At 40.8% G+C, this 14,294-nt stretch overlaps 1 protein-coding gene across 1 annotated transcript in view; it reads left to right on the plus strand.

The window, feature by feature from the left end:
* Positions 1-397: 397 nt before the first annotated feature.
* COL1A2 (collagen type I alpha 2 chain) overlaps positions 398-14,294 on the plus strand; it is a 38,619-nt gene continuing 24,722 nt past the window's right edge. Inside the window, exons 1-15 of the mRNA XM_048950955.1 lie at positions 398-688; positions 2,522-2,532; positions 3,139-3,156; positions 3,807-3,842; positions 5,433-5,516; positions 6,817-6,873; positions 8,851-8,895; positions 8,996-9,049; positions 9,340-9,393; positions 9,752-9,805; positions 10,277-10,330; positions 10,535-10,588; positions 12,213-12,257; positions 12,491-12,544; positions 12,654-12,698. Of these exons, the coding sequence (XP_048806912.1) occupies positions 619-688; positions 2,522-2,532; positions 3,139-3,156; positions 3,807-3,842; positions 5,433-5,516; positions 6,817-6,873; positions 8,851-8,895; positions 8,996-9,049; positions 9,340-9,393; positions 9,752-9,805; positions 10,277-10,330; positions 10,535-10,588; positions 12,213-12,257; positions 12,491-12,544; positions 12,654-12,698 (735 nt within the window). The 5' untranslated portion in view covers positions 398-618. The remainder of the gene's footprint in view (positions 689-2,521; positions 2,533-3,138; positions 3,157-3,806; positions 3,843-5,432; positions 5,517-6,816; positions 6,874-8,850; positions 8,896-8,995; positions 9,050-9,339; positions 9,394-9,751; positions 9,806-10,276; positions 10,331-10,534; positions 10,589-12,212; positions 12,258-12,490; positions 12,545-12,653; positions 12,699-14,294) is intronic.

Raw genomic sequence — 14,294 nt, forward strand, 5'->3', positions numbered from 1 at the left:
GTGGCTCTGCCTTCGGTAGGGCGGTACGAGGGCTCGGGCAGGGGGTGCAGCCCTCCCCCGGCCGCTGCCCCAGGCCCTGGACAGCTCCCGCTCCGAGACCCCTCGGAGCGCGCTCCCGGCGCTGCCCATCGCCCGGCGAGGCCAACAAAGCAAGGCGAGGGGCGGGGAACGTCTGAAAAAAAAAAAAAAATCAGACGGCGAGTCAGATTTTCCTCCCGAAAGCCTCAAAGTGTCCACGTCCTCAAAGCATGGAACCAATTTAGCGCCGCCGCCTTCCTCTTCCCTCCCTCCCTCCCTCCCTCGCCCCCCCCTCCCGACCCCGCAGCCGAGCAGCGCGGGGATGGGGCCGGTGAGCACGTGACAGCGCTGGGAGCCGCGCGGGCCCCGCGGTCGCCGCGCGCCCATTGGCTGCAGCGCTGCCGGTGCCTCGCAGCCGCGGGACCCTCCTGCGGTATAAGTAGGACGGAACGGGGCTTGATTAATTTAGCATCCCGGGCAGCAGGTTTCTGCTAAGTTTGGAGTTACTCCTCGCGACTGTATGCCCGCGTCCTGCACGTAATAGCCAACCACGTCCGGGGGCTCTGCAACACAAGGAGTCTGCATGTCTAGCAAGTAGACATGCTCAGCTTTGTGGATACGCGGATTTTGTTGCTGCTCGCAGTAACTTCATACCTAGCAACAAGCCAACGTAAGTTCTTTCCGCTTGTTCGTGGCATGGGTGGCGGCAGGGGGTGGCTGTCCCGCTCTGCGCGCTCCGGAGACCCTCTCTAAAGCTGCCACCTCCGTCTCAGAGCGGCGCCTCTAGTTCAGAACTACCAACGGATGGCAAAAGGCCAACGAGATAACACTCCCCCTCCAAAAAAAAAAAAAAAAAGAAAGAAAGAAAAAAAGAAAGAAACAGAAGACGCGCTCGCATCCCAAGGAGCACGCAAAGCCCTCTTCCAGGTGCAGAGGCACAAAGTCCTGGAGCAGAGTGCTGGCCGGGATGCACCCACTCCGCTCTCCCCGGACCGGGGCGCGGCTCTTCCCGTCCCTCCGCCGCTTTGTGCCGCGTCGCCGCGCGCCATGGCGCCGCCTGCCGGTCGAGCGCGGAACGGCCGCGCAGCCAGTTCCCAAGAACGGGGGTCCTCGCTGTCCTCGGGGGTCTGCTGAGAGGGAAAGGCGTTACGAGGCAGGAGAGGAGAGGACGAGCAGGGATATCAGCTCCTGTTGGAGATTTTAAAGGGTTCCGCTCCCTGGCATAAGGATTTGGTTCTCCCGCGCTTTGCTGTGGGAGCAGCGCAGTCCCTCTGCACGTACATTGATAGGGAGTCTCCCCCACACGCGTGCCCGGGGGAGAAGCGCACTTTTCCCTTGCCTTTCGCCGTGCAGCACTCAGGGAAACGCTGCCCCAGCCTCCCCGCTTCGAAGAAACTGCTTTGCGGGGGGAGGGGGGAGGCTGGCTGCGTTACCCGACAAGGACCCGGCCGAGCTGCCCGTGGCCGACGCCCAAGAGCTGCGGCGAGATCGTGCCCGGCGGGGGGCCCCGGTTGAGGCCCAGCGGGCTGCGGGCCGCCCTCGGCCCCTCGCCTCCCCCTGGTGACGGGCGGCGGTCGGAGCGCCTCAGCCGGAGCTCTTTGGGTGGCTGAGGGGGCTCGGCTGGGAGTCCCACATACCCCCTGTGCCACCATCACCTGAAAGCAGCCACTTTTTGCTATAGGCAATCTGTAATCCACCGTACTTTAGCTTAGTGTTGTTCTGCGCTTCAGTATTGCCTTCTTTTGCTGCATGAACAGCTTACATTTATTGTAATAATTCATTGCTCAAGTGGCACTTTATAAGGGGGAGGAATGTCCAAAAGCCAGAAAGTAACGCATCAGGTTACTGGCACTGAACTGTAGTGTGAAGCATTTCAGCCAAAATAGATGATTTGCTGCTTTAAATTTGGAAAACAGACTTTGAAAATCATTTTCTCCAACTAATTAGCAAAAGCATTCTTTGTAGTAAATAGCATGCAAAGAAAATTGCCTTCCATTTGGTGGGTGACAGCTTCAGATAGTTCTCTGCTCTACACAAAGATGTTTTACAAGGAATACTGGAAATTGATGTTCTTTAACATTCTCCATAAGAGTACAAGGGGCCGCTTATATTAAAATTTGAAGTTACCCCTTCTAATTAATATCTTCATGTATGTCATATCTGGGTTTATTCAGCTGTTGCATGTACGTGTGAAAATATATATGTGGTTGTTTTGGGGTTTTTTTTTTAGATACGTATTTCTAAGCACATTTAAGGGAGGATTATAGAAAATATTGCTTTAATTTCATTTAAAGATCTGTTTTGATTTGGGAAAATATAACAGTCATAGCTGTAGGTTCACACAGCTTGAGATAACGGCATTAAGAGAAAGCAATTGCATTAAGAAAGTTGACAAAAATCACATTTTTATTCAAAAACATTGAAGCGTAAGCCTTTTAAAGTAATGGAATCCACATTCTAATTATCTCTTTTTTTTTTTTTCTTCTTTCCCTTCCTTCGGCAGATGTGAGTGAGGTCAGTATGATTCTTTTTTAATCTAGTATCTGATCTTCAACTTCCGTTAAGAAGCCAGACTACCTCGTCAGGGCAGTATTACGTAGTAACCTTAGTTCCCAAGGTGGCCCTGGGAAGATACCAGTCCTGAAGGGCTTGCCTGGAAATGTACCCACCCCAATTTCTGCAGTGGGCTGGCCTTTTTGAGGGACTGCCTTCATAGGTGTAAAGACCATGAGGAGAAGTAACAGAGCATTGGTGTTCGGGCATCATACCTGGCAGTTTGGGGTGGAGAAGGCCAGTCTTCTGGCTAAATTTCATTGCACGGAAGGATTATGAGAGAACTCAGGTGTGATTTTCGTTTATGTTATATTTGTAGGCTATAATAAGTATAAAATTGCCATCCTTCAACAGAAGTTTCTAATGTAGGTACATATATCTTTACTATATAATAAACTCTTAACCTTGCTGGTAATTTAAAAAGCATAGGGTATACTTAAATATAGGGTGCTGACAGAAATTGTAGGGTTGAAAGGAGATAAAATAGAGTACAAACTTAAATTCTTTTTTTTTTGAAAGGGATAATTTGTACCTTTTTTTTCTAATTCTCTGCCTTGTCTCTTCCAGGCATCTGCAGGGCGGAAGGTAAGCAGCTTCATTTTTCTTGTGTGGACCTGTAGATGACATCAAATATTCCTGAGCAAAGCAATATTTTGTGGAATGTTGGATGAAAAAATTGACCGAAGTCATTATTTCCCAGTGCTCACTGAGATGAGCAAGATGTAAAAAGGAGAACAGTGGGTGCAGTAACTTAGCAAAATGGTAAATGCAGGTTTTGGATTTAAACTGCTGTATCCAAGAGAAGAACTAAGCATACTAAGAATCCAACTGCATCAAGAAAGGATTCTTGTTCAGCAAGAGTTCTTTTGGAAGGGTTTCATGAATTGAGCAGTACAGCACTATCTGTACAGATCTGAAAGGCTAAGTAGATAACCATTTCATTTTGAAAAGTCTTGTTATTAAATAACAGACAGTTACTCAGTAGAGAAAAAAACAAACTGTGTCTGTACTTCTGTGCAGTGATACTTCAACTGATGTAGTGATGATAGTAACTAATCTGTTTCTAGTAGCATCTTGAGGTCAAAGATATACTATGGAAAATAAGCGTAGGACCTGTCTGTGCAGTTTTCTTTCCCTGTTTTCATGTACATCAATGATTCTTCATGTGTCTCTTTCCCGGTATTGTCCTGGAAAATTTCCGTGGTAACTGATAAAGTTCTATTTTCTTCCAACAGGGCCCTAGAGGAGACAAAGGGCCACAGGGAGAAAGGGTAAGGAAGTAGACTGACATTCAGTTATTTGTGGTAGTTATTGGAAGATCAGTAGGAAAAAGCTAAGTTTAGCTATTAGTGAGTTTAATGTTACTTTAGAGGCTTACATGTTCAATTTAATTAAAAAGAAATCAAATTGTCTATGTACCAATGCTATCCCTGGCAATATCTCACCAACCTTACTTACTAGTTATAACTTATAACACAATAACTTACTAGTTATTGTGCCTGATCAGATGTGATTCAGTTTGGAGAGCAACCTAGCATTCCAAGTGATGGTTTGAAAAGCTTTTTTCCAACTGCACCAGTGGAAATAGTGCATGAAAATGCAGAAGAGAAAGTTCTTGCATACAGATGCTGTCTTTGAACAGGATAGGATAAAGAGAAGCTCTTTACATAAAACCCAAATAGACAAAGATCATTCTTTGAGGATCATTCAATTCCAGTATCTCCACAGGTAGCTTGGAAAAGCTCTCCTCTTGATAACTATTAATGAAAACAGATGTTATACCGCTGAAGATTTTTGTAAATGTAGATGGAAGTGGTTGGATACTTTAATTGTAATGTCCGTTCATATTGCTAATACCTGCTTTTCTAATTTGCTTCTGCATCACTGCTACTTTTTGTGAAGTTGTATTCTGAAATTCATGTCCTTATCTGAGTAATGTGTGGTTATGTATTTTTTGGTATCATCTTCTGAAAATGAAAATGCCTGTTACTGATAGGAAGCTATTGTAAGTTTCTTAGGTCTTAGTATGCAGACAAACACAATGAGAGCTGCTAGGAAGAGTTTATCTATGTGGTCAGCTGGATATTTGCTTTGGACTACCACTGACTAAATCTGTTTAATGTGATGAGGTACATACTTTGTTCTGAAGATAGCAAGTCTAATTCTGTTTCTTTTGAAATCTGTAAGATTTTGAATATGGGTTTTAGCTAGTTCAACTCACATGCTTCATCTCAATTACTGTGATAGCGAACCTTGACCAGCTTTGTGCATTGAGAGTGATAGCGTGTAAAGGCAAATATTCAGGACCAAATATATATCATTTCAAGTTGTTGTAGGAGTGGTCATTACAATGATGGCAGAGTGGTATTGTCAAATCCAGTAGAAAGGCAGTATTTTGTTGTGGTTGGATTTGCAGTTTTAGCAGCAAGTAATCTGAACCGGCATTTGACTTGTTCTGGATCTTTGTTAGTTCATGCTTTTAGGGCTGACCTACCAGTGCTCAGTTTGTCAGGGAAATTTTTTAGCTCCCACTAACAGTGTCTGACAGGCTGTATGGGTCCACATGGGTAACCTGGTCTTCATGGCTCCAGGCTTTTGTTGCCTCTCAGTTTGGAGGTTATTAGTACAGATCCAATATTACCCTTATAAACCTTCTGAAAAATGGCACTATGGTGTATATCTGAAATGAGGAGCGGCAAGGCAATGTGAACTCAGGATATGCTTATTTTCAGATGTTAGCCATATATTGAGATTATGCATATAGCTACAGTGTGTGCCGTAGGTACCTGGTTGTCTTATCACTGCAGAGGCTTCATGAGCTACTTCTAATGCTCGCTTTATAATCCTCGTTTTGTCTCCAGGGTCCACCAGGTCCACCAGGCAGAGATGGTGAAGATGGTCCACCAGGTCCTCCAGGCCCCCCTGGTCCTCCAGGTCTTGGCGGAGTAAGACATCCAAACTTTTTATTACTGAAATTGATAATCTCTGCTTTGTGACAACTAAAGACTAAATGAATATTTACTGGGAAACATTGACATTGAACTGGAGAGTAGAGGAAGCAATCTTGTGTGATTAGCATGAGATTAGTGGTCTGAGTTCCAGTGGAACTCTTCTTAGGATCTGTATCTTCCTCAGCAACTTTGGATTCTATATTCAACAGTCTTATGCATAGAAGCAAATCAACCATGTTTATCAGCATTTAATTTGCTCCACCATAGTGTGTTATGAGTTAGGAGTCAACTCAAAGCCTCTGCTGTTACATGGAAGGGCTGTTATGTTCAAGAGAAAACAACTGTACGGGAATAAGCTGGAGAAAAGTACCCTTAAGCTATGAGTCCATCCTTAGAAGTCAGCACCTCTCTTCCTTTAGAATTTTTTGTATCTATCTGTATTAATACTGCAAACATTAAGTGGACAGGTGTATATACACCTTCTGCAAAAGTGTCTGTTGTGTATGCTCTGAAGAACGCTGGCTTTAACTCTTTGCTTGACATTAGGCAGAGAGCATGAAGACAGTGGTTTTTTTGAATGTTACAAATCCTCCTGCATGGAAGAATACACTTCCCTTCAGAGCGAATGGCTAAAATTTATTTTTGTATTAGCAGACCCCAACTGTTTTTATTAGTTTTTCTTATTTTAATATGCTAATAAAACAAGCAAGAAAAAGACTTTCAATTGTGTTGCATGTGACTTTTTTCCATTTTAGTGAAGAAGGCTAGATGTGTGTTTATCTATAAGATTAAAAAGTGAAAAATCCAGTGCAGTGTTTCTAAGCCTGCATGCTCTACAGATTTTATTGAAGCTGATCGGCCCTCTTCATCCAACACTCTGTCAGGGGTGGGCTGTAAATTTTACTTAAATAATGTGGGAAAAAAATACACATAACTTTTGTCATTGGAAATTACACAGAATTATTTAAGAGATTCAAGAATATTTTCAATTTTTTAATGGGCATTGTACCTACATACTTTATTTTTCAGTTCACACTATTTCAGGGCCTGTATGTCACTACTTGGTAGGTGGTTGAGGCCAATGTGTGAAAGGGCCTTCCTAATGAAATCAAGTCTTTCTGGAAACAGATGAATAGAAATGTATTTGTAATAGGGTCGTGTTTACTGAGTTTTAAATGTGTTGCTTCAACATACTGTCTAGCAAATGAGATGATGGATACATGTAGAATGGGGGTTATCAATGCTTTCAAAAGTAGAAATTGTAATTATTATTTCAAATTTCTGTCATCTACAGAATTTTGCTGCTCAATATGATCCATCTAAAGCGGCTGACTTTGGCCCCGGACCTATGGCAAGTATATGATTTAACACTTGGTAACTTGCATAAACACGTATTTAAGTCTACTCCAGCTGTGTTAACTCAAAGCATAGTTTTAAAACTAGTGTTTTGATCCCATATGTAGTCAGGTTGTAAACTTATCCCTAGATAGAGCACAACATGAATTGTCTGATAACAGTCTTAGGACTGTGTCCTCAACTTGAATATAGCACTACTATATTCTCATTGCAATTTCATGAATCAATAAGTATCAATCTGACGTCAGATAGCACATCTGCTGTGATACAGTGTACTTCATCTGTGCTGAGACAGGAGAATTCTGTTTTAGGAATGAGATCAATTGTGGAGACACTGACTACAGGAGACGTTTCTCTAGAAAGTAACTCAATATCTCAGATCCAGTCGGTGACCATTTTTTCTCCCAGAGGCAGGGAGACAGAGACAGGGGAGGTTTGGGTCAGATATTAGGAGGAAGTTTTTCACACAGAGGGAGGTGATGCACTGGAACAGGTTGCCCAAGGAGGCTGTGGATGCCCCATCCCTGGAGGCATTCAAGGCCAGGCTGGATGTGGCTCTGGGCAGCCTGGTCTGGTGGTTGGTGATTCTGTACATAGCAGGGGGTTGGAACTGGATCTTTGACATTCTTTTCAACCCAGGCCATTCTGTGGTTCTGTGATGGTTCTATGATGATTCTATGAATCTGTGATGATTCTATGATTCTGAGCCATTGAAAGCTAGCACTTGCTATCTAGAATCTATGATTCTATGGTTGTATGACTTGCTACTACAAGGCTATTCTGAGGAGGAATCTTTGCCAATTACTGTATATGATGTTGACATCTAAAGTGTGTACTACCTCCTTACACATATTTCTAACCCTTGATGATGTTAGCAAGAATTTTTCAGTGCATATAGACAGCAAAGCTATGGGTTAAGTTTGCCCATCTCAATAACAGTACAGACAGTGAGTCTGATGGGTGGGTGAATAGCATGATGAAAGCTGCCCAGGATTATTCTGGTCAAGTATCTATTACTATTCCCCAAAATATTATAATTAATTGTTGAAATTATGTTGACTTGCATTTAGATAATAACTATAGGAATACAGGATAATTTTTAATCAAGCTTGGCTTTTGATGTCTGACAGTAATATAGGTGACTATTTGGGGTGTAACAACTCTAAGATCTAATTTCTTTACTCAGTGAGGGTTCACCAACAGAAAAAGCAGTAAATTCTACCTCCTTGAGGGATTTTTTAACTTCCTGAAATCAAGTGAAAAATGTGAGAGAGGGAAAGCAGAAAAGAAAGGGAAGCAATTATGGAATGTACCCTGTGAACAGATTCAAAAGGCTTACACAGGATAGATCATTCAAACTGTCCAGAAACAAGTTTGGATTAGTTTCTTGACTAGAATTAGTGTATACTACTATAGCTGTAGCCCTTTACTGCATTAGCTTTCCAAAATGATGTGCAAGTCTCCCAGTTCCTAGTAACACTGACATTTATGCACATTTCTTTTCCTTTTTTTCTTCTCTACCTTTTTAATTATCCTTATTTCAGTATCTCTTCTTGAAAGTTGTGACGAAATTGACAGGCCCCAAAATACAGCCGTTCATAATATGTCATTATGACCTTTAAAGTCTGGAAGCTCATTCCTGAGAAAGCAATGAGTATACAGGAATGAGCCAGTGTGTGAAAGCATTTGTTAATGAGCTACAATAGAATGAGATGCCTGACCACAAGGTTCTCGGCCATAATGGCACATTCTGAATCATCTCGCAGGATTCACTGGCATCAGATCTATTTGTATTTGGACTGCCTTTGCAAATTCATGCAGATCTTTTAACTTCCTCAAATTTGATTTGAATGTTCCACACTGGAAATTACCATTTTTACCAGAATTTTAGGAACATCAGAACAGGTATTATAGATGAGTTTATGTAGTAGTGTTTGGGTTTTTTTTTTAATTATTTATCTTTCCTCCCTAGGGTTTAATGGGACCTAGAGGCCCACCTGGAGCATCTGGACCTCCTGTAAGTACAGTCAATATTAATCAGTATAAGGATTTTTTTCATACCTATCAAATCACAAAGTAGCTTGTTCAAACGCTAACAAATCTCCCTTCCTGTCTAGGGTCCTCCTGGGTTTCAAGGTGTTCCTGGTGAGCCTGGTGAACCTGGTCAAACAGTAAGTACAGATTTCACACAGACGCTATTAGCATTAGGAATAACAAGCAAAGATAGGCTTGTAATGCTTAGGCCTGCTACTCCCATCCACTTACTTGTTCTTGAATGTTTGAATTGGATATTTCTGTTACAGAAGCAGAGATGAACATTCATATTCACTCCTTACAAAGTGCAAAGGCAGTTAGTGTCTAAGGACATTGAGCTGGTTCAGTCTCCTATGTCTATACTAAAGTCAGAAACCAGGGAAGAAGCTCATCTTGCTTGACATAATGCTCAATCTATTTTTAACAGGGTCCCCAAGGTCCTCGTGGTCCCCCTGGTCCTCCAGGAAAGGCTGGTGAAGATGTAAGTCATTAAGTTTTTCATCTCTTTCAGGGCTGTGATTCAGTTCTAGCATTAAGTTGTTAAGCTAAGCATTCTATTGGCTATCACTTTTACATTGTTCTGTAATATTTGATAGAATAAATAAGCCCCTGAAATAATTCTTTATTGGTACATAAGATGCTGTCTGTTGGGGAAAAATGGATAAATTTAAAATCTCTCCAAATACATTGTTTCCTGAACATAGGGAAAGAGAAGCTCCCAAGTTCTCTGCTTACTGAAAAAAATCTTTCCTAATGTATTTTCTTTTTTAAAAAAGCTTTATGTTATTCTTTTATGAAATGAACTTTCCCTCTCAGTGTATTTTTACTCTACTTTTTAGGGTCACCCTGGCAAACCTGGAAGACCTGGTGAGAGGGGTGTTGCTGGTCCTCAAGTAAGTAGTGATCTACTGTCTGTTACATGAAATAGTACTCATATCAATTAAACTCTAATGGTATTTCTGAATTGCTCTCCATAAACAATCCATTAATATTCTTTACATGGATTAATCTCAGCATCTCTGTTTCATTTCTTATTTTCAAGGATATTGTGTAGTTATGTTTTTGTTTTGTTTCCTGCCCCCTCACCCCTCTTTACAAGTAACAGAGGTAAAATAGAATGCTAACATAGCTGTGATGTCACAGGTTAATTAATAAAATTTCTGGGATTCAGAACTTGGAAATGAAGGCGATTATTGTTAGAGCGGAACAGGTCTGATCCTGGGATGTTTGGGATTGCCCTGTCTCTCAATTGAGTGAGCAAGACCCCAATCTACTCGCTAACATTAATGAAAGACACGTGGTTTTTCTTTATTCTTTAACTGTGTAACATGAGAGACAATCCTTCGTGCTCTGTGTCTTTTTAGGGTGCTCGTGGCTTCCCTGGAACTCCTGGTCTGCCTGGCTTTAAGGGAATTAGGGTGAGTATGTGTGTACTTCTTCCCTGAATAGCACTTCAAGATACTGAAAACCCCGGAAGATCCCCTTGTAGTTAAAAGTATGTATTCTAAATGCATTAATATCTTTGAAGTTTTTAATATTTCCTATCAAAAGAGAATGACAGTTTGTGTATAGCATTTAGTCAGAAAGTATATACTTAACATTTAATTTTCTACTCAATATAGGGACACAATGGTCTGGATGGTCAAAAGGGACAACCTGGTACTCCTGGCACCAAGGTAAACTTAACATCTGAAAATGCAGGATGCATTTGTAGCTCTTTCTGAAGAAATATGTATGAAATCTTCTCCAATTGATCTTCAGCTTCAGATCACTGAATATTGCCCAGCTGCAATAATCTGGAAGTCAGCAGATCATGTGGACAAATAGATGCAACTCAAGATGAGAAGTCATGTTAGGGCCTTTTTCTTGAGTCCTCAGTCAAGTAATAACTGTTAATGAGTGAGAGCAGCAGAACTGGGTTCCTAATAATTGCCTTTATATAGACTGTAGTTGGAGTTCAGGTGTTTTCTCTAGAGCAAGTTAAAATGAGAATCTAATTTGTCTAGAAAGCTCTGCTGTGTGATACATACTTTAGTGTAAGGCTTTCTGCTAAAACTTTGGATAAATGCAGTGCTCTCACGAGTTAATGCTACTCGATTTTCAGACTTCTTCCTTTTTGTCTTCCTCAGCTTAGTATGTGTTAGAACACTGTGCTTAAGAAAGCTTTCCTTAAACGTGATCTAGAAACATTTAGTAAGCTCTTCCTCTCAATTTCTTTATCACTCCCATTTCAGTGCCTGTTAGCTGTGTTCTTAAAAAAACATTACTGCTTTTTTGGGTTGTAGGAAATTTTAATGTTGGTGATTCATTCACAGTAGGTCTGCATTCAAAAACTTTTAATGTAACAATGTAAGGGTCAAATTCTAATCCTCATTGTTGCTTGTTTACAAGAGCTTAGCACTACTTGCTTATAGTTATTAACTGTACCATGGTATTTTCCAATATCACTGCAACTTAAGCTCCAGAAAAAGTTTGGTAATGAGGTAGATACCAAGCACTCTGTCCAATCTTGGGAGACTAAAAGCAGATGAAGTAAATAATTAAATGAAGGAACAGTTATTAGGAACGCTAGTTGAAGTGAAAACACAAGTATGATGTTTGATTTAATTGTGATTAAGGCAAAAACTTCTACATTTTGCAGCATTTTAAGGCTTGGAGCTTTCAAATATGCTCAGGATTCTGGTGCCCTGGAACAGACTTTGTCACTATAGGCCAGTCTAGACAAACTGTGAGCTTACTGAGAACTCGTAATATTAAGGGAGATAAGTCATGTTCTAGTAATTTCACTCATATCAGTATGATTGGTCATAAGAATTTGACTCAGATACTGCTGTCTTATTTTTAGTCATTTGACAGCACAGATTAGGAATTTTGTCACCTTAACCTAAAGCAAAAGAAATTATTTTCTTTCTCTAGCTAAAAAAAAAAAGTTGCAGTTTGATCAGAATTGGTAGTTGACAGTTTTCTAGTCCTATCTCTTAGGTGTGTGCTACAGATATACAGATATAACAGAATGAAGAAAGGGAGTAAAGACAGCTGAGATTGGCAAGTGAATCAATTTGCTCCAAGCCTTCTCTTTTAGGAGGATTTCAACTGGCTTTGCTCCAGTGTATAATGGGACAGTCACAGCCTCTGCACCATTAGGAGCCCATGTGCCATTATTCTATACAGTGTATGAGTGCTACAGCAGACAAGAACAGTAGGATACAGCAACTGAATATTTCCTCTTTAGCTGGCTTTGTGCTGTCAGTCCAAGGAATCTTTTGAGTAACTTAAGCATGGTAATTTTTTCTTTCATAGGGAGAACCTGGTGCCCCTGGTGAAAATGGTACCCCAGGACAACCTGTAAGTATTTAGTGCTGCTGTGGAAAATCTGATAGGTGTGGCTTAGCCAGCATTTTGGCCAATTATTTTCATCAGTGGCAGTCCAGCTGGCTAGATGTTCTAATGTAATGATACATTAATATTTCAAACAGAATTGTTTGGTTGCAATCCACTTTGCATAGAGACTTAGCAAGTGAAATAACTCTGTATGTTTGTTTAGTAGACAGATCTAAATGAACTAATTTCTCTTTCAGGGCGCTCGCGGTCTCCCTGGTGAGAGAGGAAGAGTAGGCGCCCCCGGTCCAGCTGTAAGTGGCTTCCCAGCTGTCCATTGGTACCAAAGATCAGCACCTTACTGTGGCTTTCTCTGATCGTTGGCTGTTGCCTGTCTCTACTCACTGTGTTCTCTGCTTACAGGGTGCTCGTGGGAGTGATGGCAGCGCTGGCCCCACTGGACCTGCAGTAAGTTCCAGTCTTGATCTTTAACAGCTTAGCTCTGTTAGGCTTTATGCCCATCTTTCCATTTATAGAGAACTTTTCAGGCCTCAAAGAAGTTGATTGTGTGGGTATTTTGTTGCTTTATAGGTTGCCACAAAAAGCATTAAAAAACTGTAAGTTCTTTGCAGACAATGTGCTGTGATCCTTGGGATTTATTGTAAACCCATCTATATCTATAGCACAAAATATTCTCTTTTACACTGATGAATTCATCATAGTAAAAGAGCTGGTGAACAAAATCCTTATTTGCACCAGTCTAACAGAAGAATTCTCCCAAAATTAAAGATTATATCTTTTAAAAGGTAGCTTTAATGCATATGTTGCAAATGGCTAATATTGCATATATTCTGAAGCATTACATTCATTCTATGACATGAGTTTGCATCTGCAGTACAGATTTACCCTTTTTACAGGAGTTAGTGTTGCTGTTGCACACCACTGATTTTAGTAAACCTCGTTTATTTCAGTGGCATAAATGTGTGTACAAACATATAGTTTCAAAGCTGTAAAAAATAAAAAATAAAAAATAAAAAATCAGAAATAGGCCAGAATAGCTTTTCCTTCTAGCCTTCAAAATGTACATTAGTGATGCAGCCATACGTGATCCTGTCAACTTTACCAAAAGTTGATTCTAATGCTCCTCATCACAGCAAACATCTGCCATCCTTCAGCAGAATAGGAACGTTAGCCAAATTATGAATTTCACTCCAGTCCTGCTATATAGGGCATTCTAAAATATACATGATTGAGCATTTAAAATGCAGTCACATAGATACCTTAGCCCAGATCTGATGTTATACTCTGTAGAAGATCCAAACTGCTTTAGCTATGTTGAAGGTAAATGAAGTACCCTAGGAAAAATAATCTGATGCTGCTCTGATTGGACAGCAATAGAAACTTGTATTGGGTTTTGGTGTCCATACCATAAAGTTATTTTGCTTAGGTCTTCATGTTGCAAGCATTCTGTAAAGGATTTTTTCCTTTTAAGCAAGAACAAAAATACTGTTATTCTCCTTTGCCTCTGGGAATTTAAAATGTAAGAAGAGTCACCATAATAGAAATTCAGAACATTTATATTTTCATAGGTATTTTACAGAGCATTTAATCTTTTTTCTTTGCTTCTGCAAAACCAGTGAGAATGCCACGTACCCAGTTATTGAATGCCAGAAGCCAATTCCTCTTCACTTTGTAGGCTGACCTATTTTATTCCCTTGGATCCATCTAGCAGTTCTACAATAGGTATTAGCTCACAAAAGCAGATATCAATCCCCAGTAGCTATGAATGAGTTTCGTGTTTTATTAAACATCAAAGAAAAACTATCCCTTTGTAGTACTATGCATTAAAGGCTAACAGGCAGTGAATCCATTAATGTCTTTTCTCTGTTGGTGTCTGAGTACTGTATGCTAAGAAGCTTGTCCTATCATAAACATAAATCTCATAGCAATCACTAGATACAGTAGCCTTGGCAAGCTGAAATGCTGCTGCTTTTGCCATAGAAGAGGTTAAGCACACTAACTGCCTCAAACTGTATATTTCTGGGTATGAATCAAGATTTCTAA

This window comes from Lagopus muta, chromosome 7 (genome assembly GCF_023343835.1).
Source record: "Lagopus muta isolate bLagMut1 chromosome 7, bLagMut1 primary, whole genome shotgun sequence".
Classification (NCBI taxonomy): domain Eukaryota; kingdom Metazoa; phylum Chordata; class Aves; order Galliformes; family Phasianidae; genus Lagopus; species Lagopus muta.